General features: G+C 39.0%; 1 protein-coding gene across 1 annotated transcript in view; it reads left to right on the top strand.

The window, feature by feature from the left end:
- Positions 1 to 14,717, top strand: part of NEK4 (NIMA related kinase 4) — a 28,635-nt gene extending 13,918 nt beyond the window's left edge. Inside the window, exons 8-16 of the mRNA XM_075183101.1 lie at positions 1,267 to 1,323; positions 1,506 to 1,619; positions 3,365 to 3,490; positions 7,047 to 7,116; positions 7,995 to 8,083; positions 9,225 to 9,316; positions 12,187 to 12,386; positions 13,163 to 13,296; positions 13,927 to 14,717. Of these exons, the coding sequence (XP_075039202.1) occupies positions 1,267 to 1,323; positions 1,506 to 1,619; positions 3,365 to 3,490; positions 7,047 to 7,116; positions 7,995 to 8,083; positions 9,225 to 9,316; positions 12,187 to 12,386; positions 13,163 to 13,296; positions 13,927 to 14,019 (975 nt within the window). The 3' untranslated portion in view covers positions 14,020 to 14,717. The remainder of the gene's footprint in view (positions 1 to 1,266; positions 1,324 to 1,505; positions 1,620 to 3,364; positions 3,491 to 7,046; positions 7,117 to 7,994; positions 8,084 to 9,224; positions 9,317 to 12,186; positions 12,387 to 13,162; positions 13,297 to 13,926) is intronic.
- The last annotated feature ends 8,988 nt before the right edge of the window (positions 14,718 to 23,705 follow it).

Raw genomic sequence — 23,705 nt, 5'->3', positions numbered from 1 at the left:
TACGCAATGAACTTAGTTCATTGCAGTAGGTCTATTTATAGTATTAGGTGATTTTCCCCTAATACTATAATTCAGCTAGTAGCCCTATTTATGTTTACATAGGTTTTAGCAAATGGATCAACAATAATGCAGCGTTCACTTTTTTTTGGGCAACAGTCTTCTGTCATCTGTTTATGTACAGACGTTTTGGTGGGAAGGGTGACCGTTGAAGATTGGTGTACTTTACTCCAAAGTCTGTAAATGTTTAATATTATGCTACTAATTGTTGTTGTATTGTAGTGTTTAATAGTACAGGATCTTGTTACTTTGTGAAATTTAACCAGCAGGAGTTCCTTCAGAACATATTCGAACTACCCTTGATGTAAATGCACCACAGATACAGAATCTCTCAATGCACTGTTTCCCATTTAAGGTTTTCACACCTCCAATAATGTATTTGTGTAGTATCCTCCAAATCAAGTTCTCATGTTACATAATAGTTCATGTGTCACAACTAGACCCACCTGAGGGAATGAAAGGGTTAATCTAAACAAAACCTTCCGGTCTGTCCAAAAAAATTACTAATATTCCAAAAAAGTATATTACACAGTCCCTCTGCTATTACTAAGGTTTAGTTCAAGTGCTGTCCCTCTTAGATAGTCTTCAATTAATCCCTTACTGATCCCAAACTTGAATCACAACCCAATTTAATCAGAACTACTGTAAACCAAACCATTTTCTACATAATGTAGCATTTTAATGTAGGCATCTCTGAATAAACAAGTAAAGCCAGGTGATAGAATCATATATCAAAGTACATTAACATCTTGTTTGCTTATACACATTAATTTACAGGAAGCCATGTTATGTCAAGTAACTTAAGTTTTTTGGGATTGATTATGACCATATTTATATAAATGTTAATATATTATTTTCCTAACTATCCTGATTAGGCCATAATCATGACAGCATGTATTGTCCAACTACGCAAATTGTGCCCTCTGCCTGGAATCCAGGTGAGTGCCTGCTCTTCTGGGAGTGTGGCAGGACTCCCTGAAATCCCGGAGACTCCCAGACATTCCGGGAGGTTGGCAAGTGTGATTAAAAGTATTTACCAGTGCTCAATCACCACCACATTTTGCAATGTGTAAAAATGAAATAATTTTACTGTTTTTGTCCTGAACACAAAAAAGGATCCTATCCATCAACTTAAAAGTATATTTATGCATTTTTATTAGAGAAATTCCAGAGTCTAATGCAAAGTTGTTTGTTTTTGTTTGTGTGTAGGAAGCTTTGGACTCTACGGAAAAGCTCTTAGAACCCTTTGTTCCTGTTCTAGAACCTGTAAGTGTGACTAGCAGAAAAGCTGAAGGTTTGCATAGAAGTTTAAATGTGTCCAGTGCTGGAAAAATAATCATGTGACCTCATGTTTTGTGATGTTTTATTCAAATTATAATACACATATGCAAATGATTGTATCCTGCTTCCAGTAGCATCATTTATAGTAAGCATTGTTTTTTCTTCAGGATGGAGTACCGGCAAGAACTGAAATGCGACCTCACAGTTCTGTTTCTGAGCCATCTTTATCCAGACTGAGAAGACACAAAATCAAAGAGGACATGTCTGCACATTCTGATCAGGTGATGCTTGTGGACACATATTTGTGTGTTAAACAATACCTCAAGGGTATTAATGGAGAACTAGTCTCACACCCTTCCCCCCCCCCTCACACTCTCAGAAAATACATAAAAAAATACAAATCATTATTGTGTAGTGCCTTATTGAGGTATCTATGTTTGAATGCCAGGCATTTCATAAATCAGACATGCGAAACTACCAAGTTTGTGGCCCCATACATTTACAAGATTTTCAGTCATTTGAGGCCTCTGATAAGATTGGTGTCTAGTAGTCTATGGACTGCTTTCCTGCCTACCTATCGTGGTGTGAAATGTTTGAAATATCTTGGGTATTTCTATCACAGAACCGGTTTATTTTAGTGCATTATGGATTTTTGGTGGAAAGTTAAATGCACGTAGGCAGCTCCTTTCTTGATGCACAAGTGTAATCTCTCCCTGCCAATTAGGCTACTGTGGTTGGCATTCTTATGTGGGTGGTACTTTTTAAGTGCTTGGATAGCCCTAAACATTCAGCACTCACAGGATCAAGGTCTACAATTCAAAATGCACTTCTCTTCTCATGGAACAGGTATTTTGAGCGTCTCAAGAGTTCCATTCAGCTCCCTCATAGGGTAGTTTCCTTGGAGATCCTTCTCACTTTCGATTTGGCAAGTAGTCACTACTGAGCAATCCATCTTAAGACAGTGTCCACTGTATATTTTAAAGATATAGCTGATATACTATCCTTGCAACTAAACAGAAGGGGCCTCCCTAAAGTCCCCAAAGCATTCAATACTGCAATAAATGTTAGTACATATACTCATAACATCAGCTCTTAATATTACTCTTATTGACCTGCAAAAAAGGGCAATGTAGATACTGCAGATTGTTTTCTGTAGGTCATTGTTTTGCTTCAAATTCTGTTAGACTGTCTTTACAAGAAGCGGGCCATGTTAAGTATCTGTTTTTCATTATCTTCGTGGGATCTGAGCTTGGTTCTGATGGTCTTGAAGGGTATTCCTTAAGACCTCCTTCATTCTTTAGATTTTCTCACTTGGAAGGTCATTTTTCTCCTAGCTATTGTTTCAGCTAGGCAAGTCTTCAGCTAGGCAAGTCTTAGCTGGTAGCTCTTTCCCATGAGTCTTCTCACCTGATTCAGACACTCTTTGTTCTGTATCACGACATATAAAGGGATGCGGTGCCTCTTCATCAGTCTCCTGCTGGATTAGAATGTCAATCCAGCAGGACTGATCTGCGGTGAGGTTACTGGTCCGCCCTAGCTGATCAAACATTCAGACGGCCCGTCCTTTTTGGTAGGTACATCATGGGCATTGGCAGATCAGATTTGTAGAGCTGCCACTTGGTTGTCCTCGCATACCTTTGTCAAATTCTACAAAGTATAAAAAGTGAACGTAATTATAAAAATCCCCTTGTTAAAAGAGCCACATATTGTTCTTCAGCACCGCTACCAATATGTCACTAAAAATAGCTAATGACATGAATGTAATAAAGCTAAAGATGGTAGATTCTATTTAAAGAATAGATAGAAAAAAAATGTAGGCATTTGTGCAGAATCCCAGGAACATACAGACGAGCATTTGTGAGATCAGGTTCTTGCTTGTCTGTGTACAGCCTATTTGCGGTATACTGTATGCTATCTGCACACATACCATAATTCAAGGGTGTTTTTGACTTCTCGCTTTTTGATAGTAACAGCCAGTGTTTGCAAATATTTAATAATGGTATACTAAATGTTGATGATTTCCTAGTGTCCGAGACCTCTGCCTTCTCCTCCTGTCATAAGTCATCAAACTGTGAGAAAGACCTTCAGCAGCCCTGAGAGAAAAGGTCCTACAACAGTAGACTGTTCGAAACATAGCAGTGTGTCCTCACAGGTGTGTAATGACTTCTGTGTTTGGAGATATAGCTATTTTTTTAAAGAACTGTGCTTTATAAATGTTGAGAAGCCAGGGTAGAGAAAATAGCAGACATATACAAATATCAGCCACAACATTAAAACCACTGACAAATGAAGTGAATAACATTGATTATCTGTTTGCAATGGCAAGGGGTAGGATATATTCGGCAGCAAGTGAACAATCAGTTCTTGAAGTTAATGTGTTTGAAGCAGGAAAAATGGGCAAGCATAAGGATCTGAGCAACTTTGAGAAGGGCCAAATTGCGATGGCTAGATGACTGGGACAGAGCATCTCCAAAACAGCAGGTCTTTTGAGGTGTTTCCGGTATGCAGATTAAAAGTTGTTCAAGGAAGGACAACCGGTGAATCGGCGACAGGGTCATGGGAGCCGAAGGCTCATTGATGCGCATGCGGAACGAAGGCTAGCCCACTTGGTCCAATCCCACAAAAGAGCTAGCGTAGAACAGATTGCTGAAAAAGTTAATGTTGGCAATGATAGAAAGGTGTCAGAAAACACAGTGCACCGCAGCTTGCTGCGTATGGGTCTATGTAGCCACAGACTGGTCAGAGTGCCCATGGTGACCCCTGTCCACTGTCAAAAGCGTCTACAATAGGCATGTGAGTGCTGGACCTGGACCATGGAGCAATTGAAGAAGGTGTCCTGGCTTGATGAATTACGTTTTCTTTTACATCATGTGGATGGCCGGGTGCATGTCTGTCTATGCACAATGGGAAGAGGAAATGTGATGCTCTGGGCAATGTTCTTCTGGGAAACCTTGGGTCCTGGCACTCATGTAGATGTTTCTTTGATACGTACCACCTACCTAAACCTTGTTGCAGAGCAAATACACCCCTTCATGACAAAGGTATTCTCTGATGGCAGTGGTCTCTTTCAGTAAGATAAAGTGCCCTGCCACACTGCAAAAATTGTTCAGGAATGGTCTGAGGAACATGACAAAGAGTTGAAGATGTTGACCTGGGCTCCAAATTCCCCAGATCTCATTCCGATCAAATATCTGTGGGAGGTGCTGGAAAAACAAGCCCAAGACATGAAGGACCCACCTCTTAACTTACAAAACTTGAAGGATCTGCTGCTAACGTCTTGGTGCCAAATTCCACAGGACACCTTCAGAGGTCTTGTGGAGTCCATGCCTCGATGGGTCAGAGCTGTTTTGGTGGCACGAGGGGAACCTACACAATATTAGGCAGGTGGTTTCAATGTTGTGGCTGATCGGTGTATGTGCACTAATGTATAGCGTGTAGGTGGCTTTATGTTGTTTAAAGAGCGAAATTCTGTGCATTTTAAGTACAAGCAATTTTCACTTAATTCTTCTGTAAGTGTACAGTAAAATAATGTATTTTATTTTTTCGAATCAGTACCATATTTCCACTTATAACATGAGAGGGTGATGACATACCGCTTATGCTGCCAAAACACACTTTGATCTGTGTTTTGGATCACTTACTGAACTGCATTACTGATGGGTTTGACACATGTGGCCAAATTGCACTCACCCAATTGTTTATACTTCACCAAACAAAGAGTTTATGCAGGAATGTGTCCTTTCACTTCCAACATGATAACTCCACATATGCAGCAATGGGGTTCATCTTTTCACCTGATGTCATTGTCTGAACAGAATAGTGACAAAGAGCAATTCCCACTAATTGTCTCAAGCTTGATGACATTGGGTTTGTGACATATTGGGGGGGTGGGGGGCTGTAGATTGAGGACTCAGTACGGCCAACCTACTGAAGATAGAAGAAGCTGCAAGACATAGAATATGGGCTACATTTACAAAATAGACCCATTTCTGTCTGTTTTGCACATTTAACACCTAAAGAAAAATTCCACATATAGATTTTTTTCTTTTTTTTTTTTAAACTCTTTATTTGTAGAGGAAACAACAGGAACAGTACAGATAACATTTTGGACAAGAAAAATATTAATAATCAAAGTGTTTCCTCTGAGTTTTATACTTTTATATCGGTGGGGGAAAGAGAAGGGAAGGGAGGGTGGGGGGTAGAAAGGCACAAATATTGTCAACAATATAACTAATAAACCAATAGGCACGCAAACTTGGAACATTGCTAGGAAAAGCTAGGGCACACAGTTACAATGACTGCACGAGAGAGGGGTAGCATACAGACATTACTCACCATCCGCGCACCAATTCCAGCCTGGGGGGTCCAGAGGCGGCCCAAGAGCTATGTTCCATCTGCAGGAGGAGGAGCCGTACTGGAAAGGCAGCTACGGCTTTCTAGAAAGTACCACGGGGCCCACACCTTATCAAAGTTATATGATTTATCATGAAGGTAGCACGTTATACTTTCCATGCTTGCGACATGTCCTATGTATGACCGTAACTCCTGCATAGAGGGAGCCCTAGGGTCTTTCCAGTGCTTTGCTATTAGGGATTTAGCGGCTGCCAGAAAATGAGAGATAAGCTTGTTAGAGGGCGCGCTCTCATCAGGTATAGGGCGAGAGAGAAGGAATGACCAGGGATCCCTACTTATCTGTTGTTCTGACACAGAGTTTATGAGTGTAAGAACCATGTTCCAGAAAGGAACTATGCGAGGGCAGGTCCACCATATGTGTAGCATCGTACCTCTCTGGCCACATTCCCGCCAGCAGCTCGGAGTGGCCGTAGGAAACATTCGAGACAACTTATCAGGAGTATAGTACCACCTATAGTACACTTTATAGCCAGTTTCCTTAATTAATGTAGAGATCGAGCTCTTGGCAATCCCCTCCCTGACCTCCTCCCAGCATAAGTCGTCTGGAGGAGGACCCAAGTCATTTTCCCATTCCCGCTCATGTCGGCCTGGAGTATCGAAGGTATAATCTATGAGCCAATTATAGATCTGGGAGATCATCCCCTTAGTGAGAGGTGAATGTAAACACATGTACTCGAAGGAGGTCGGGGCCCGAAGAGCCTCCTGGGGGGGCAAAGACATGGCGAAGTGTCGGACCTGGAAGTACTCAAAAAAGAGCGGACATAACGGTTCAAATTTATGATGAAGTTCAGACATAGAAGCCCAAGTTTGATTAACCACCAAGTCCGAGACCACCCGTAATCCCGCCTTTATCCAGTTTTTAAATTGTTGGGTTGAGTTGCCAGGAGGGAAGTGTGGGTTGCCCCAAAGGGGAGTCAGAGGTGAAATAGGGGAGGACAATTTATATTTGACCCGACATGAGTCCCAGAGGGATAAGCAGAATTTAAGAGATTGGAGAGAGGAAGCTGCTGGTGGCCTATCTATATTAGCCAAACCCCAGAGTGATGCCATGGAGGGGACCCCAACATAGTGGGTCTCCAGGTCCACCCAGGCTATGGGATTTTTTTCTTTTTAATAAACCTTTTTGATTTAGTCTAAACATACAATTTTGAGACTTTCTGATGGGCCCTTCATTCTGATTGTGTATTTTGGCATTTGTACATCCTTATTGACAGCTACTGAGTATTGTTTGACTTCAATAAAACATCTGCCTGTAAACTGCAGTCAACTTTGTGTTTGTACTTACTTCTATAAAGGATTATCGCCCTTTGTCAGCAAGAGAGCGAAGGCGACTAAAACAATCCCAAGAAGAAATATTAATATCAGGTGAGATATATTTTACATTACATTTTATTCAGTATTACTGTGGATTAAATTATTATTTCTACATTTTGGTGGGGTTATTATCTTGTCTATCTATAATCTGACCTGTATGCAACACTGATCTTGATAGTAGATGAGTGGTCTTTACTACTGGTGCTCATATGCACTGAGATTCTGCCAGCCAATTAGTTTGCTTTATCCAATTTACCACAAAGCGTGTGTGCCCCAAAGCACAACAGATCCAGATGCCACTCTCTTCTGTTTCTGTCTTGTGGAATTTTGGGGAGGTTGTTATTGATTCAGCATTCTAGAGGCCATCCCCATTAGTCCCCTTTTTATAACAAACCATCCTGAATTGTTGGGATTCAGTTGCCTGTGGTGTTTAAAGCAGAATTTCAACCATAATTGAATTTTCAGTTTTAGATAAAGTTCTTTAGTACTGATGGCTACTTTGGGTTTGGCATCCTCCCCCAATTCAGTGGATCCACAAAAGGCTGTAACAGTTCAGAAATGCACACATGGCAACACTGGGCCGGCATCGAGACCCACCAGAACTGGGTATTGCCGGACACCAGATTAGCAGTATTTAATATTGTAGAATAATTTATGGGACTCTACCCAAAACTGAAACTTATTTCAGATCTGATTTTTTTTTCTTTCCATACAGGGTTTGATGTGGCTTCACTTACGCCATGTTATGAACTAAGAAATCTGTATAGTGCTTACAAGCTGAGAGTTGTAGCACTGAGTATATGCAGAATAATTTTGGGGATGCAAATATAGGTTAAGCATGTAAAATATGTTAATGTTGAGCTGGGACAGCATAAATATTTTGTAGAAGAATGAAAACGTACTAATAATTTATTTGTTTCTTACACAAGAACCATCTATAAGAAGAGGCTCTGCTGAAGTTGTTGACAGACGTCAAGAAATAAATGCTGTCAATCATTCATTGCCAAGTGTATATGGGGTGAGTTCTAGTTTTTCATAGAACATATCTGAACATTATTATGTAATTGGGAAGGAATATCCTCATCTGATAAATTATGTGACTGGGACAGTGGCATTAAAATCTCTGTCAATAAAAGGCTAAGGCACAAGATTTGGGATGGTGCTTACATAAAGGGAGCAGGTAAGCAAACTTTTAAACATACCAGTTAACCATCTTGCGAAGTCACTAAGTACCACTGGTTCCTTATGTGAACAAATCATATAAAAACCATTGGAACACCACCCATGTTTCAGTTTTGCATATGCTTCATAAGTAGTATCACCTGGCTGCTTAGACCAAGTACTTTCAAGTGCACTGTCAAATCAACCTGCTTCCTCTATTACCTGAGTGTATTGTGAGAGGATTAGCACAACTCAACGGGGCAGATTCAAATAGCTTCAAGGTCCTATAGGAACCATGCGCTATGCCTTCTGCGGAAAAAAACAAGTATTACGGTATAGAAAACATCCTCTGATGTGCAGGCAAAAATCAGCAAATATTATTAGCAGAAATATCCCACGTAGAGCGAGACACATCATGCCAGGTTCCAATGGAACATCAAAGCTTATTGAATTTATCCAATAAGATTGACAGGAGAGTTGAAGGAGCTAAAAGGATTATGATGAAGAGAAGTCAAACAATGGTCATATACATAAATTGCAAGCTATGCAAGCAGGCTTTCTAGCACCATCCCAGAAACTAGAATGTGGCTAGTTCTATAACAAGAATATGTTTATATTTGTTTAATGTTCTGTAAATGCAAAGGGATGACTATCTAAAGAGATGATACAAAATAGAAGGTTATAATTCCTTTAGCTATTAGTACAGGTCCAGATGGATTTGTAGCACTATAGACCTTCTACTTTATTCAACAGAGGAACATAGAAAAGTACATAAAGATGGTTGGTTCCTGTGGGGATACATCCATGAGTTCACAGATTGTTATCAAAGCATCAGCTAGCAATAAGGACCAGGGAATGTATATCTTGCAATCATGTAGTATACATTTTCACTTTACATTAAATGTAAATATAAATTGCCACATTATAAGGAACTTGGTCACCTTGTGTCTTCTATACTTCTTCTGTATAATAACCAAAATGTATTTCTCTTAATGCAGAAAAAGCAAAATCCTGTACTTCAGTTGTCGGAGGATGATCTCAGCTCCTCCACCAGTTCCACGGATAAGTCTGAAGGAGATTGTAAGGAAAGGTAAGTGATTTATTTCAGTAATGCAACACTCAAAATTCTGTGTTGCCTCTCCATCGAATAGTAACAATATTATTTCTGGAAAAACGTCCAAAAAAGGAGCTACACAAGGAAATGGCGCTCTGAAAAGAATCTCTCTACCTTCTATAAATTTGCTGCATTTGAAACTAAGTTTTCAATCTGACAACTGCAAAACAAGTTTTTTTTCAGATTTAATAATTTAAATTTCAGTATGATTTCATTGCAGAGTATGACAATAAATCTACTTACTATAGGTTAGTGGTTGGCAACCTGCTTAATTTTGATGGCCTCATATGCAGCCTACAAATCTTCAAAATCAATATAACCAACAATTTATTTTATTGGTATTTCATCTAAAAACAGACTGGGGATCTCCATGGTGATGCAGTAGGTGCTGATAATGTGAATCTTTACTATGGCACTTGTGAACAACCAGACAGCATTATGCCAGCAATAGCTGTGATTCCCTGTACTATCTCAACAGTAGCAGTACGCCCAGCAATATGTACAGCTGTAGCAATAATGCTTAGTAATATGCCAACAGTATAATGTCCATTAGTAAGTCGTCAATGGAGTTAATGCCAACTAATATGTACAGCAGTAATATGGCAACAATGCCATGATAAGCAGAAAAAGTAATTCCAAATAATATGCCATCTACTTTAGTAAATATGAAATGCCAAATAAAATAGTCTTCATTTCTAATAATATACCACCTGCACTAGTACCACACTGTGATATTCCAGCTGAATCAGTAATCCCCAGTAATAAGCCACCTGTAGTAGTAGTAGTAGTAGTAGTAGTAGTGATCAGTTGTAAGACACCAGGTGTACCCAATAATCCACTAAAATAGAAAAAAGTATTTGGCCACACCTGTTAATTATTGAATTGAGGTGTTTCAAACGACCTTTTGCTAGATGTGTATAAAATCAAGCACGTAGCTATGCAGTCTCCATTTGCTAACATTTGTGATACAAAATTGATCGTTCTGAAGAGCTCAGTGACTTCAAGAGTGGTACTGTAGTAGGATGCCACCTATGCAATAAGACGGTTCATGAAATTTCATCCCTGCTGGATAGTCTACGGTCAACTGTAAGTGATATTATTAGAAAGTGGAAGCGTTTATAAACAACTTCAACTCCGCCACGGAAGACCATGTAAAATCACAGAGTGGGGTCAGCGACTGCTAAGGCGCATGGTGCGTAAAAGTCGCCAACACTCTGCTGATTTCATAGTTGAAGAGTTCCGAACTTCCACTGGAATTAATGTAAGCACAAAAACTGTGCGTCGGGAGCTTAATGGAATGGGTCTCCATGGCCGAGCAGCTGCATGCAAACCTCACATCACTAAGACCAATGCCAAGTGTCGGAAAGAGTGGTGTAAAGCACACCAACACTGGACTGTGGAGCAGTTGAAAAGTGTTCTGTGGGGTGACAAATCGCACTTCTCTGTTTGGCAGTCAGGTGGGCAAGTCTGGGTTTGGTGGATGCCAGGAGAACGTTACCTGCCTGATTGGATTAAGCCAACTGTGAAGTTTGGTGGAGGAGGGATAATGGTATAGGGCTGCTTTTCAGGGTTTGGGCTAGGCCCCTTATCTCAAGTGAAGGGCAATCTTAATGCTTCAGCTTACCAAGTTATTTTGGACAATGTTATGCTTCCAACTTTGTGGCAACAGTTTGGAGAATGCCCTTTTCTGTTCTAACATGACTGTGTCCTAGTGCACAGAACAAGAACTACAAAGACATGGTTTGGTGTGGAAGAACTTGACCGGCCCGCACAGAGCCCTGACCTCAACCCCGATGAACTGGAACAGAGTTTGTGAGCCAGGCCTTCTTGTCCAACATCAGTGCCTGACCTCATAAATGCTCTACAGAATGAATGGGCACAAATTCCCACAGAAACACTCTCACATCTTGTGGAAAGTCTTCCAAGGAGAGTGGAAGCTGTTGTCGCTGCAAAGGGGGGACCGACTCCATATTAAAGTATATGTGTTTTAATACAATGTCATTACAGTCCCTGTTTGTGTAATGGTCAAGCGACCAAATACTTTTGTCCATATAGTGTATATCAGCAATAATAATAACATCCAGCAATAGTTCACCATCAGTAATACTGTCCAATAATAAGTCATTGCTAGTAGTAGTAATACCTGGTAGCAATCTGGCAGTAACCGTAATAGCCAATAGTATGTCCGCAGTAATATTAATGGGCATTACTCTTACGGCTGATATTGCCATTGTTGTTCTGTTTTACATCTGCCTGTTTTAACTATTGCTTTTTATAAGAGAAAACATAAGGAGAAATACTTATTATGGAGGAGGATAAGGAGGGCTTAATATCGCTCACTGCAGGAGTCCTCACAATGGCCCAAACATCTCTGTTTTGCAAGTTGAAGTATGGGTATTAATATTGCATATTTGCTCTGGATGGATGACTCTTTTAAGTTTTATCATTAGTAATTAATAAAACTATAGTCAAACTATTACATCAACGGGGCAACACAGTGACCTAGTGGTTAGCAGTTCTGCCTCACAGCGCTGGGGTCACGAGTTCAATTCCTGACCATGGCCTTATCTGTGTGGAGTTTGTATGTTCTCCCCGTGTCCTCCAGGTGCTCCGGTTTCCTCCCACACTCCAAAAAACATTCTAGTAGGTTAATTGGCTGCTATCAAAATTGACCCTAGTCTCTCTCTGTGTGTATGTTAGGGAATTTAGACTGTAAGCTCTAATGGGGGGGCTGATGTGAATGAGTTCTCTGTACAGCGCTGCGGAATCAGTGGCGCTATATAAATAGATGATGATGATGATCTCTCTATCTTATTTTACTCCTAGAAATAAAAAATGTTTTTCAGGAAATACTCAGACTCTGGGGAGATGAATGATCTGGTCAGTCTAATGACACAAACATTACACATGGAAAAGGACAAAGGTCAAATACCTCCAGCCGCTTGTAATGAATTCAGACTTCACAGAAGATACAGAGATACATTAATGTTACACGGAAGAGCGTCTGAGGAACAAGAAGATATCGGCTTTCAAGACTTTCCATCAGGTGGGCATGTAGCGTAATCACTGTACTTGTCACTTCTATTCCTGAGTAAAGGTAACTAGGTGAGCACAAATACAATATTTGTCTACAATAAAACAATTCTATGATTCTCCTTCTAATGGCATCACTCTCCAGCGACCAAACAGCAGTCTGTGTCCTGACAGTGTAGTTACCCACACACTGTGCAGTATTGTACTGCACATGTGCTCCAGAATTGTCACAGTGCACAATTAGAATCCCATCTTCATGAAATGTGCTGTCTCCTTGGCAGATGTCGCCTCTGGCTGGAACTTAGGGCAGCTTTGGGGCTCCTACAGCTCTGGGCCTTGTATCGTAATCCACATGTCTAATGTCAGAGGTTTTATCACACAATTTCAAATTGCATTCCCACCAGGATTTGCAAACAATACATCTCCTTATTGAGGAACTAACTTCTTAATCTCAGATTTGTATCATCATTTATTGACATTGCTGACATGGAATAATCTCATACATTTATGCTTCATTGATCCACCTCAAGGTTTTTCCCCAAAGTGGGCTGCACCATTGCCACAGCTGGTTTGATTTCAACTCCTGCATTTGCATCAAGAGCTCCCATATACATATTAATGACAAAAATAAACCTCTGTTCATGCCCAGTAATATTTCAATAAAAGTAAATTACCATACTTTATTCTAATGTGGATTCTTCATATGTGTAAATAGACTATGACAATGTGGCATGAATTTATATCAGAGTACCCTGAAATAAAAACACTGTCACATGTTCGTTTGTTCAGAGAATGTAACCGTTCCAGAGAAATTCCGCAGAATGATTGAAGCTCTGAGGGCTGATGTTGTGCACGGGCTGGGAGTTAAGGTCCTGGAGCAAGTGTATGATGTCATGAATGAGGGCGATGACCGGCAGAGAGAAGTAAGTGAATTTATAACCCAGTACTCACAAATTATTGTGTATGAATACAAGTAGGTGAAATTCTATAATCTGTATATTCATTCATCCCACTGTCCCAATTATAGTTAGTGAACCCCTTTATTCCTCTTTGAAAGAAAGCGCTGATGCCACGAGTGCTCTGCATTCGAAATGCATGAGTATGGTTATTGTGACATCATGACTTTCTAATGGAGAGTATAGTTATTGTGCCTTCGCAGCTTTATAATGGAGAGCACATGCATTGTGACATCACAGTTTTCTAATAAAGAGCACAGATCTTGTGACATTATAGCTTTCTAATGGAGATCATAAGTTATTGTGACAGCACAGCTTTTGATCAGTGAGCAGAGTCATTGTGACATCGAAGCTGTCTAGTAGAGAGCACAAAGATTGCTTTAGAAAGCTGTGATGTACAATGGTTCTCGTCTTTGTAATAGTTTTCTAGTGTATATAAAATGGCAATGCAAAGGTTTATGAAAATCACTTTCTTATGGATGTGCCACTTAAAGATAAGAGAACATTAGTTAGCGTTCTGGCTGTTTTTAAGCAGACATTTCTGCACAATTATATTTGACCATTTAATTATATACCCTTCTTTGTCTTTTCTTCAAGTTGCAGTTACAGAAACTTCTAGGAGAGAAGTACAACAGCTACAACCTGAAAGTTCGACAACTTAAATTTTTTGAAGAGAATTCAAAATTTTAGATGGATTGAGATAGGTCATTTGTTAAGACCGTATAGTTTTAACTTTTTTTTCTTTTTACATTTTTATACAAACTCAGACACCTGTGCTATTTTCCTCCTTGTGCAGAGGGAACATCAAAAATGGCGATAGATTTTAATATTGCCAAATTTATACAGAAATGTTTTCAGATTGTGTTCATTTACGGAACATTTTGAAGATGGTTGTGAAGGCTCCACTATGAGGCGTATGTTGGAATTGGATATTTGTTTGATGTCCGCATTTCCGTGGTTGCTTAACTAATCAATGTCTTTCTATGTCTAGAAAAGAAAATTTTGTTGTATGGTGCCTAATATCAGCAACATAAATAATCCAGTGTGATCCATGATGTAGTCACTTTTTGATCATTATTCATCTAGATGACTAATAAATCATAATATGCAAATGAATTGCTCATGTACAGAAAGTTTTCTCTCAGATCTCATAGGTTCTTCCTGCTCTCCGACAAATTCTGTACATGATATCTCACTGCTTGCTACTTCTCTCCAGCAAGTTTTTCTTGATTACTCATTAGTTGCTAAGGCTCTCTGACAATCGGCCCCTATTACCTGACAGCTAAGCTGTCTTTGATAACTCCTTGGTAACACCAGAGCTCTAAGTGATCACTGATCTCTCATTGGTTACGCCTCATCTCTGACCCATCTTGTTTGTATGCACTTTATCTTTTTCTGTCTATACACTAATGGGAACTTCAAGACTTACATTTCAATTAATTAATCAATGTACAACTTTTTATAGGTATTAATGTATCACGAAATCTCACAGGTGTAAAGTAAATGTCCATGTGATAGAGAGAATGCTTTGAAAATTCATTTTATGGCTTAATTTCATTTGTAATAAGCTACATTTTTTATGTGTAAAATCATACCTGCTGTTCGTATATTGGAATTGTGTAGCAACTCAATATACTGTTTCACATCAATGTGGCCCAGATTATGTGAGCTCAATAATAAAATAAGTTGGGCCACACATAAAGCTGGGTACACACTACAGCTTTTTCAGACAATTATCGGAGCAATCAAAGGATAAACGACCGTTCGGCCCGATGTGGCATTAGTGTGTACTTTGCAACAATGAACGATTATCGTTGCAAAGTACATCGTATTGTTTCATTTGATTTTTAAAACGGATTAAAAATGTCATTCAACGATGGAATGTCATTCCATTTCTGTAGCACGTATGCACTCACGACAAGCAGTGTCCATAGATCTCTATGGGTGTGCAGAGTCAAAATCTTTTCAGCTGATGGTTATGACAGATGAAGAGCACAGATCTGAAGGTAAATCTTGTAAAACGTGTATAGCATGCTGATCGGGACTTTTTTTTTTTTTTTTTTTGGGTTGGTTGGTAAAATCACTAACAATTTAAAAATTTTCTGTAGTGTAGACGCAGCCTAAGTACTCTTGAGTTTGTTTTGCCCACACATGAGGGTAGGTAAATATCCTGCAGACCAGTTAACTTTGATGGAGATATTTACTTAACCCCTAAAGTGCGACGGTCAAGTGCTAAGGACGAGCCTAACTTTAAGGGGTGAAGAAAACCCACAGATCACTTCTCAGTGTGGATATTCTAAAGCTGCCAGAGAAAAATAATTTTTCCTGCACCCGCACAGTCCATTAAATTCTATGGGATATGCAAGGGATAGGGGAAGGCTCTTATAGAGCCTATCCTTGATACATAGAAAGCTGGGGGAACCATGATGTGAAAGAGGGAAGTCCCTGTTCATTTATTGGCTGCTGATCATTTTTAATCAGCAAGCATTAAATAAATATGTAATGACCCCAAAAGTGCTCTGCACAGTGATGAGAAATGCCTCAGACGTGAAAGGGTTAAATAGCAGTGAAATTATTGTGATTAAAGGAAATTAAAATAAAGTCAACTTCCATTGGTCATCAATTTCTCAGGGTTGATACCAAACTAAAAAGTTGAAACATTTAAAAAAGAAATTATAACAATTTGCACAAATGCACTTGGCAGAGGCATTTGTGCCCTGTCTGTGTCTATTCTGTTTGGTGTCATTTTTTGCAGGTGTAAATCTGTATTTTCTGTTTTTATTCCATGCCACCCTCCAATTGGTAATAAGATAATATTCAAATCATCAGTGATTTGAGCTGCTCCTATTTTGCAGTTACAAAATACATACATTACAAATGTTTGTAAATACATGTTTTGGTAAGAAACTGCTCCGTTTGTCATGTAGTGTGTATGTGTTAGAGGAAGGCATTAGCTTGCAGACCTGTACGGGCTCCTGGAAGTATTGGATAAGACCAACAAATGCATTAGAAAAAAACTTAGCGAATGGCTCAGTCTCTTATACACACATTGGATGTTAGTGCTTTGTGGGTAAAACCAACAATATTCGTGAGAATATAATTCAATCTGAGCAGGCACAGTGGGTATACATAGTATTCACCACCCTTTGGCTTTTCACATTTTATTTTCATACATCATGGTGTCAAAATTGATTGATTAGGATACAGACCTGTAAGTTGGGAGATTTATAGTGCAGCAGGCAATGCCCAAAACATCACAATAATAAATGAATGAAATCCTAATAAGCGCAAATGTAATCTCATAAAGAAAATACTTCTATTTTGGTATGTTGATATCTTCACGATGTCTATGCGTCTCTAGAGAGTCAATGTTGGCACAGCCACATAGAGGAAAATAATACATAAAATAGTGTAATACTGTGGAGAATATTGTAATCTACACACTTAAAGATAATCATCAGAATAATTTATTCAATATCCATAAGGAAAATCTGATAACTCCAAGATCGTGTTCCCCCGTTATTAGGCTACTCACAAGACAATAATAGGCTATTGACTTTTGGGTTAAATCTTTCAGATTTCATCCTTCTATTTTGATATTTCACAGTGTCAGATTGCAGTCTCCAACAACCATAAAAATGGAAAGAGAGGTATCTAACATTATATTTAAGTTTTAGCAAACTGGTGTATGTTTGCATTTGAAATCTATTAGGCTGCATTTGAAAGTGAAGCGCTAGCTATTTGTTTACACTACCTTAATAATGCCCAAAACATGCAGCCACACTAGAGTAGCCTAAATACAAAAAAATAAATATATCCATGTCCTACAGTAGCCCATTCAAAGGCCAAACCTTAATCCCATGAAACATCTGTAGAATGATTGAAGATTGCTGTTCACCAGTGTTCCCCATCCAACCTGATGGAGATCAGGCAATATTGCAAAGAAGTATTTGTGACAATAGCAGTGTCAATGCTGGTATATATATCCAAATTCTTTCACAGGCACTTTTTTTTTCATCCAGTTTAGATATGTCCTAAGATCACTAGTGTCTGAAAGTTGATAGCAAATTTTGCTCACTTCTAAAAGTGAATATTTTTTTTTTTTTTGTTGCCCACTTGTAATACTATTTGGGTTTGGTGAATGATTTTGACCCTACAAAGGCTGAGTAACAGCTGTACAAGTATTGCCTGTAGGAAGCAAGCCATGGACTAGGAGGACTACACCTCAAGGAAACAATGGTTAGTCCATATAAATAAGGCACTAACCCTCTATAAATTACAATGTCTTCCCAGTAGTGCCCAGAGAGGTTTAATAAGTTATAGTCATCATTGGGATAAATGTGAACTAGATTGACATAATGATTTTAAACAAACATTGTTTCTTCCATATAATCTTTATAATGCCACTGGTGGCCGAGTGTGAGAGAGAATGGATGCAAAGAATTTTAGACAAAAAGCAGCACATAGCACAACACTTTACCTACAAAACGTAATCTGTTCAAAATTCCTCATACATGAGTGAAATGTGAAATGTTAAAATCATAAATTGATCCTTTTAATAAATGACAATGACTATATCAATATAAATACAATGCATATACCTAAAAATCAATAAAAGTATAAATCCAAAACTGGATTTTAAACTACTAAAAATGCATGTTAATCCTATCAGGAGCTAAATCGAAATAACATGATTGGAACTTTGAACTTATTTATAATATAATAATATTTTTAACACATTAGTACTGTGGGTAATCTTTTGTGCCAAGCGCTGCCTTTTGCCGTTGCTATTTTGTGTGTTATAGTCAGGACCACATCAGTAAGCGGCTGCTACCCCTTTGCCTTAAACTACTCTTAAATATTATATTATCTTTAGCACCGTAGGCATATCTTTGTTTTGTGTAACAATCGTAGTTCTGTTATACTTTTATTTAAGTTGAATTAATAAAGCACTATAAAAAAAAAAGTATTACAACAAGCAGTGTTTGTTGTACTTTTTGTAATTATGTAAAAGCTTTTAGTTTTCATTTGACATTTAGAGTAGTTTATGTTGATAAGTTGTAAGAATTCAAAAACAAATCCATTTTATTTCCATGAAAATAAAATTTGAAAATTGCCAAAGGGGGTGAATATGTTTAAAGCCACTGTAATATACCACGTCAATCCATGCTGATCTGTACTGACCTTTCTAACCTAAAATACAAGTTATGCAAGTGAGAGGCAGCTTTGTATGTATTCCAGATTTCCTTTCTCTCAGGGGGGGAATTCAATTAGCCGGGAAGTGTCTCTGGACCATCCGTGAGAAACTTTGTGACCGAGATTTGACAGAAATCTCTTCGCTCATTTTCCTTGCAAAAATAAGCATAGATTTGTACCATAATTACTGACAATGTGCACAGCCCAATGTTCGCACTCCACGTCGCCGATAATTGAATTCCCCCCTCAGTAGTAGTTTCACTAAGGTTGGTGATCTTCTGCTACAGCACAGATAGGGAGATTTGGTTATTGGATGACAAGATTTCCTGATGTAGAACTATTGTTCTAGGGGTGACACAGAACAATCCTGTACTTGTGGATAGCTTAAATCTGTGAAGAACAATAGCTTTCACTCATAGCAAGTACACATACCATCACATTAAGGGACTCTATACATAAATGTTTGAGTGCTACAAAACAGCCTTTTAATATTGTATTAACTTATATTTTATGTTTAATGGACCTTTAAATAAATGTATTATAACTATGTGACACTTACTTTGTCATGTTAATTCCATGCTTTTCTACATTATCTTCTATTAAAATGTTACTTTAGTGGTTAATATTTGTATTGGTTGTGTAATTGTTACATAAATGTAATGTGTGTGTATGTGTTTGATGGAACTTGTCTTACACAAAGTCATAAAAAAAAAAAAATGAAATGTGAAGTGCATTGAAAGTCTATCATGGGCACAATGTAACTTGTAACTGGTAATGAGAAGCATTCTACTAGCAGAGGTTTTTCTCATCAGCAGTAAAATCACCAAATCCATTTTCTAATATATTTTAAACTGATTCTTAGACAACATATTAGAACTAGGAGCAAATCCAGCTAAAGAGTGCAAAATAGAACCCTGACAGAACATGTTGCAATGCAAGAGGTAGAAATGCATTTTTTTCTCACATGGGAAATCTGGCTGCTCCTGCATGCAGCACACAAATACTGGCCAGCTTTATTTGTTCACTGCAATTTAGAGTTGAGCGAAGATGCTCTGGACACTGCAAAACAAACATATTTCCAATCTCTCATCTATGCTCAGGCTTATAACCACAAACACCTTTTTAACACATTTAAACCTCTTCTTAATACTCCCACCCCAAATGCTTAGACTACCCATCAGTGCCCAGGATTTTCTTTCCTATTTCAAGAACAAAATAGATAAGATCAGACTTGAAATTGTATCATCTCCCTCAACAAGCAATCAGTTCAATTCCTCTATGACATGAGTTTGAAGTTTTCACTCTCTTCTTATCTTCCTACTCTATCTCCTGTCCTTTTGATCCCATACCCTCAGAAATTGGTAGGTCCCTGTCTCCTGTGCTCATTCCACCTCCTAAGTAAAGTCTGTAATCTCTCTCTACTGGTATTTTCCATCACTATTCAAGCACAGTGATTACTCCTATTTTGAAAAAAAAAATAATTCTGACCCACACACTCTCTCAAATTACCATCTCATCTCTCGGCTCCCATGCCCCTCCAAGCTTCAAGAGAATTGCCTACACTCGCTGTGACTGGATCACTTATAAATAACTTATGGTATAAATTTATTTAAATAAAATAGCGCAGTATATTTGCCAATGCACTTATTTTTGATATTGTGTATATTTTGATATAGGAAATCATTATTTCTGAGACCAGGGTAGAAAATTAGCCTTTCCTGTTTTAACTTTGCTAAAGGAGATGCCTTATTTCTGATGTATCTGATACAATTAGCCTTTGTTTATAAAGGCTTTGTGTATCATGATGTGGGAAAATGTCTTGTTTGGGGTTTGTACCTTTCTTTGGGAATGTGTATTCTGCGACTGTCTGAAGAAAGTAGTCATGTGAATTAGACCTTTTGACTTGCTAGATTTCCTGTGTCTAAAAACAAGATGCAGGACATCACAGCGTTTCTAGAATTTCACAGATAAGTGTAAATATTGTTAAGTTTGCAATGCATGTAAATCCATGTTTGTGTAAACACATTGCATCCCGATTCTAAAAATAGCCTGTGTTCAAATCAGTATAAAAAGTACTGTCTTGTATACTGAAATGTATCATTCTGATGTTCCATGTGACCTGATCACCTGGTACCTTCAACCAGTGAGAGAGCAAATAAACATCACTCTGCTTCAAGACACTGCATGACAACTTCTTCAATATTGCTGTAATCCTGTGGCCTGCAGATTAGACCCCAAGGGCTAAATTTACTAAGCTGCGGGTTTGAAAAAGTGGGGATGTTGCCTATAGCAACCAAACCCGCAGTTTAGTAAATCTAGCCCTGAATCTAATCCGTTCTCCGGCTGTTTCCAAGGTTGGACCCAGCTTTTCCGGTGCCACCGCTCTGCCTGCTACCCTGCAGCTCTGGTTAGTGTGATAGGCCAGGGGGGATCCATCCACAGCTACCCGGATCAATAGTAAGAGGTCCGGAGTACCAGCCCAGGTACTCCAGCAAGGAGGTATCCCAGCAGTGACAGTTACCCAGAAGGAACATGGTTCTGGGCGCCATAAAGGAGCCCGATGGTGGTGGCAGGCTCCTCCTACTGCAACAGGCGGGGCGTATTCAGAATAACAAAGGGGGCGGTGGCAAAGTAAGCCCAGCCGGTTCCCAGCAACAACAGACAGGGTGGCATAGGCGGTCCATCCTGTCACACTCGCCTCACACACTTTCTTACAGCTAACAACATACTAGATTCTCTTCAGTCAGGCTTTCGCTCTCAACACTCCACAGAGACTGCGCTTACCAAGGTTGTCAATGATTTGATCACAGCAAAAACTGAAGGCCATTACTCTCTTCTAATTCTCCTGAATCTCTCTGCTGCATTTGACACTGTTGACCACTCTCTCTCCTCATACAAACGTTACAATCCCTAGGTCTTGAAGGCACTGTCCTATCCTGGATTTCATCCTACCTATCTTATCGCTCTTTCAGTGTTAATTTCTTTGGATCCACCTCTGCTCTGCTTCTTTTATCAGTTGGAGTACCTACCACAAAGGTCATTGCTAGGTCCTCTGCTATTCTCTGTCTACACCACTTCTCTAATAAGAAAACTAATGAGCTTTCGATTTCAGTATCATCTCTATGCGAATGATACACAGATCTATCTATCCTCTCCTGATCTTTCACTATCTGTGTTGTCTCGTGTTACGGACTCTTTCTGCCATTTCATTTTGGATATCTTCTTGCCAACTCCAAACTTGATATTTCAAACAGAATTAATAATGTTCCCACCCAAAAAATAGAAGCTTCCTGCCTGACATTTCTATTTCTGTTGATAACATGACCATAAATTCTACCCCACAAGCTCGCTGCCTAGGTGTAATCCTTGACTCACAACTAGCCTTTGTTCCCCACATCGACTATATCTAAACCATGTTACATACATCTAAAAAACATTTCCAGAATACGCACATATCTCACACAAGATACTGCAAAAACCTTAAATCATGCACTCATCATCTTCTGCATCGACTATTGCAGTTCCCTCCATGTTGGTCTTCCCAAAATCAGACTCTAGTCCCTACAATCTATTTTGCACGCAGCGGCTAGATTGATTTTCCTTGCAAAGCGTTCTTCCTCTGCTGAGCCACTCAGTCTCTACATTGGTTTCCTGTTTTCCAATGAATCATAAAATTCTTCTACTAACATATAAGGACATCAACAAAATTGCACCGACATAAATCTCCTCACTTGTCTCAAAATATCTCCCAACTCAACACCTCCATTCTGCACAAGATCTGCGTCTCTCTTCCACTCATAAGATTCTTCCATTCCCGTTTACAGGACTTTTTTTAGAGCTGTATCCACTTTGTGGAATACCCTCTCTCGCACAATAAGACTTTCCTCTAGTCTTCAAACCTTCAAGCGTTCTGTGAAAACCTACCTCTTCAGACAAGCTTATGATATTCCTCAACCACCATCTTAATCTCCCTAGGTTACCCTCTTACCACCCTCTACACAGCTAACAACCCTCTGACCAACACTGCTGTGTGACTGATCACACAGCCCACTCAATACTTTTTACCTTTGCATTCTAGCTGGACCAATGTGCAATATGATGTAGCAATTACCCTTATCTATTAAACTCCCATTGTCCCATAGATTTTAAGCTTGCAAGCAGGGCTCTCTTACCTCTCTATTTTCCAGTATTGTTTAATTAATGTTTGTTCCCAATTGTAAAGCGCTACGGAATTTACTGGCGCTATATAAATAAATGTGGATAATGATGAATATGCACCCACTCCAAACAAAATCTCTCTGGACATTTTAAATTTCACCTCCCTGCAGCATACAGGCAAGGTCCAAAATTTCACATTTGAGCAGGATTTACTCGTACCTCCGTTCTACTGAATTTGGGTATTAATTACATCCCTCGATCAAAAATACCCTGAGTAATACAGACGTCCGAAGCAGATTTCACTAATTCCGCAGTCAGGGTTTTGTTGCTGTCACGCTAGCACATGAACATCCTACTCTCAATACACTAAGGTTTTGTAACCTTGCCCAAGTTTAGTAGCTGTACTACAGATTGTGTGCAGTTTTAAGGGCTCCCGTTCACCCAAATAATGGGAGCTGCCATTTGTGGGCTGATATATATATATATATATACATACACACTCACACACACATCCTTCCTGTCGCACTTACTATGTTCAGCCGGCCCTAATTCTTACCATTCATAAAATACCGGCCTCAACTGTGTTAGGTAATTATTTCCAAACTGAAATTTATGTCTTCATACAACAAACCCAGCAACCTACAAACCCAGAACATAAATGTGCCATCTATCTGCACTGAAATAACACCTTGAGTGCGTTTGCATAGTGCACTATTTATTGTAGACTCAGCTTTTCGAATTTGTTGTTTTCCTTAAGGTCCTACATGCATCACAGACACAACCCTACACTAATTATCTCAATATCATACCCAACTATTTCCTTTTCACCTTCCTCAAAGCAGGGAGCAGTGATAAAAGGATAGAACTGAAGATATTGGGGAAACCACGTTAGAGGGGTCTATACAGGAAATAATCACCATTTGGCTTACATACTCTATTATGGTTCTCACCTAGATGTACTAAAATACATACTTCCTTCTCAGCAACTAAAGATTCCACATTATATTAGAGTGAAAGATAGG

Source organism: Mixophyes fleayi, chromosome 8, assembly GCF_038048845.1.
Source record: "Mixophyes fleayi isolate aMixFle1 chromosome 8, aMixFle1.hap1, whole genome shotgun sequence".
In the NCBI taxonomy this organism is placed as follows: domain Eukaryota; kingdom Metazoa; phylum Chordata; class Amphibia; order Anura; family Limnodynastidae; genus Mixophyes; species Mixophyes fleayi.
The sequence above is the reverse complement of the archived record's forward strand: the minus strand, read 5'-3'. Positions and strand labels throughout refer to the sequence as shown.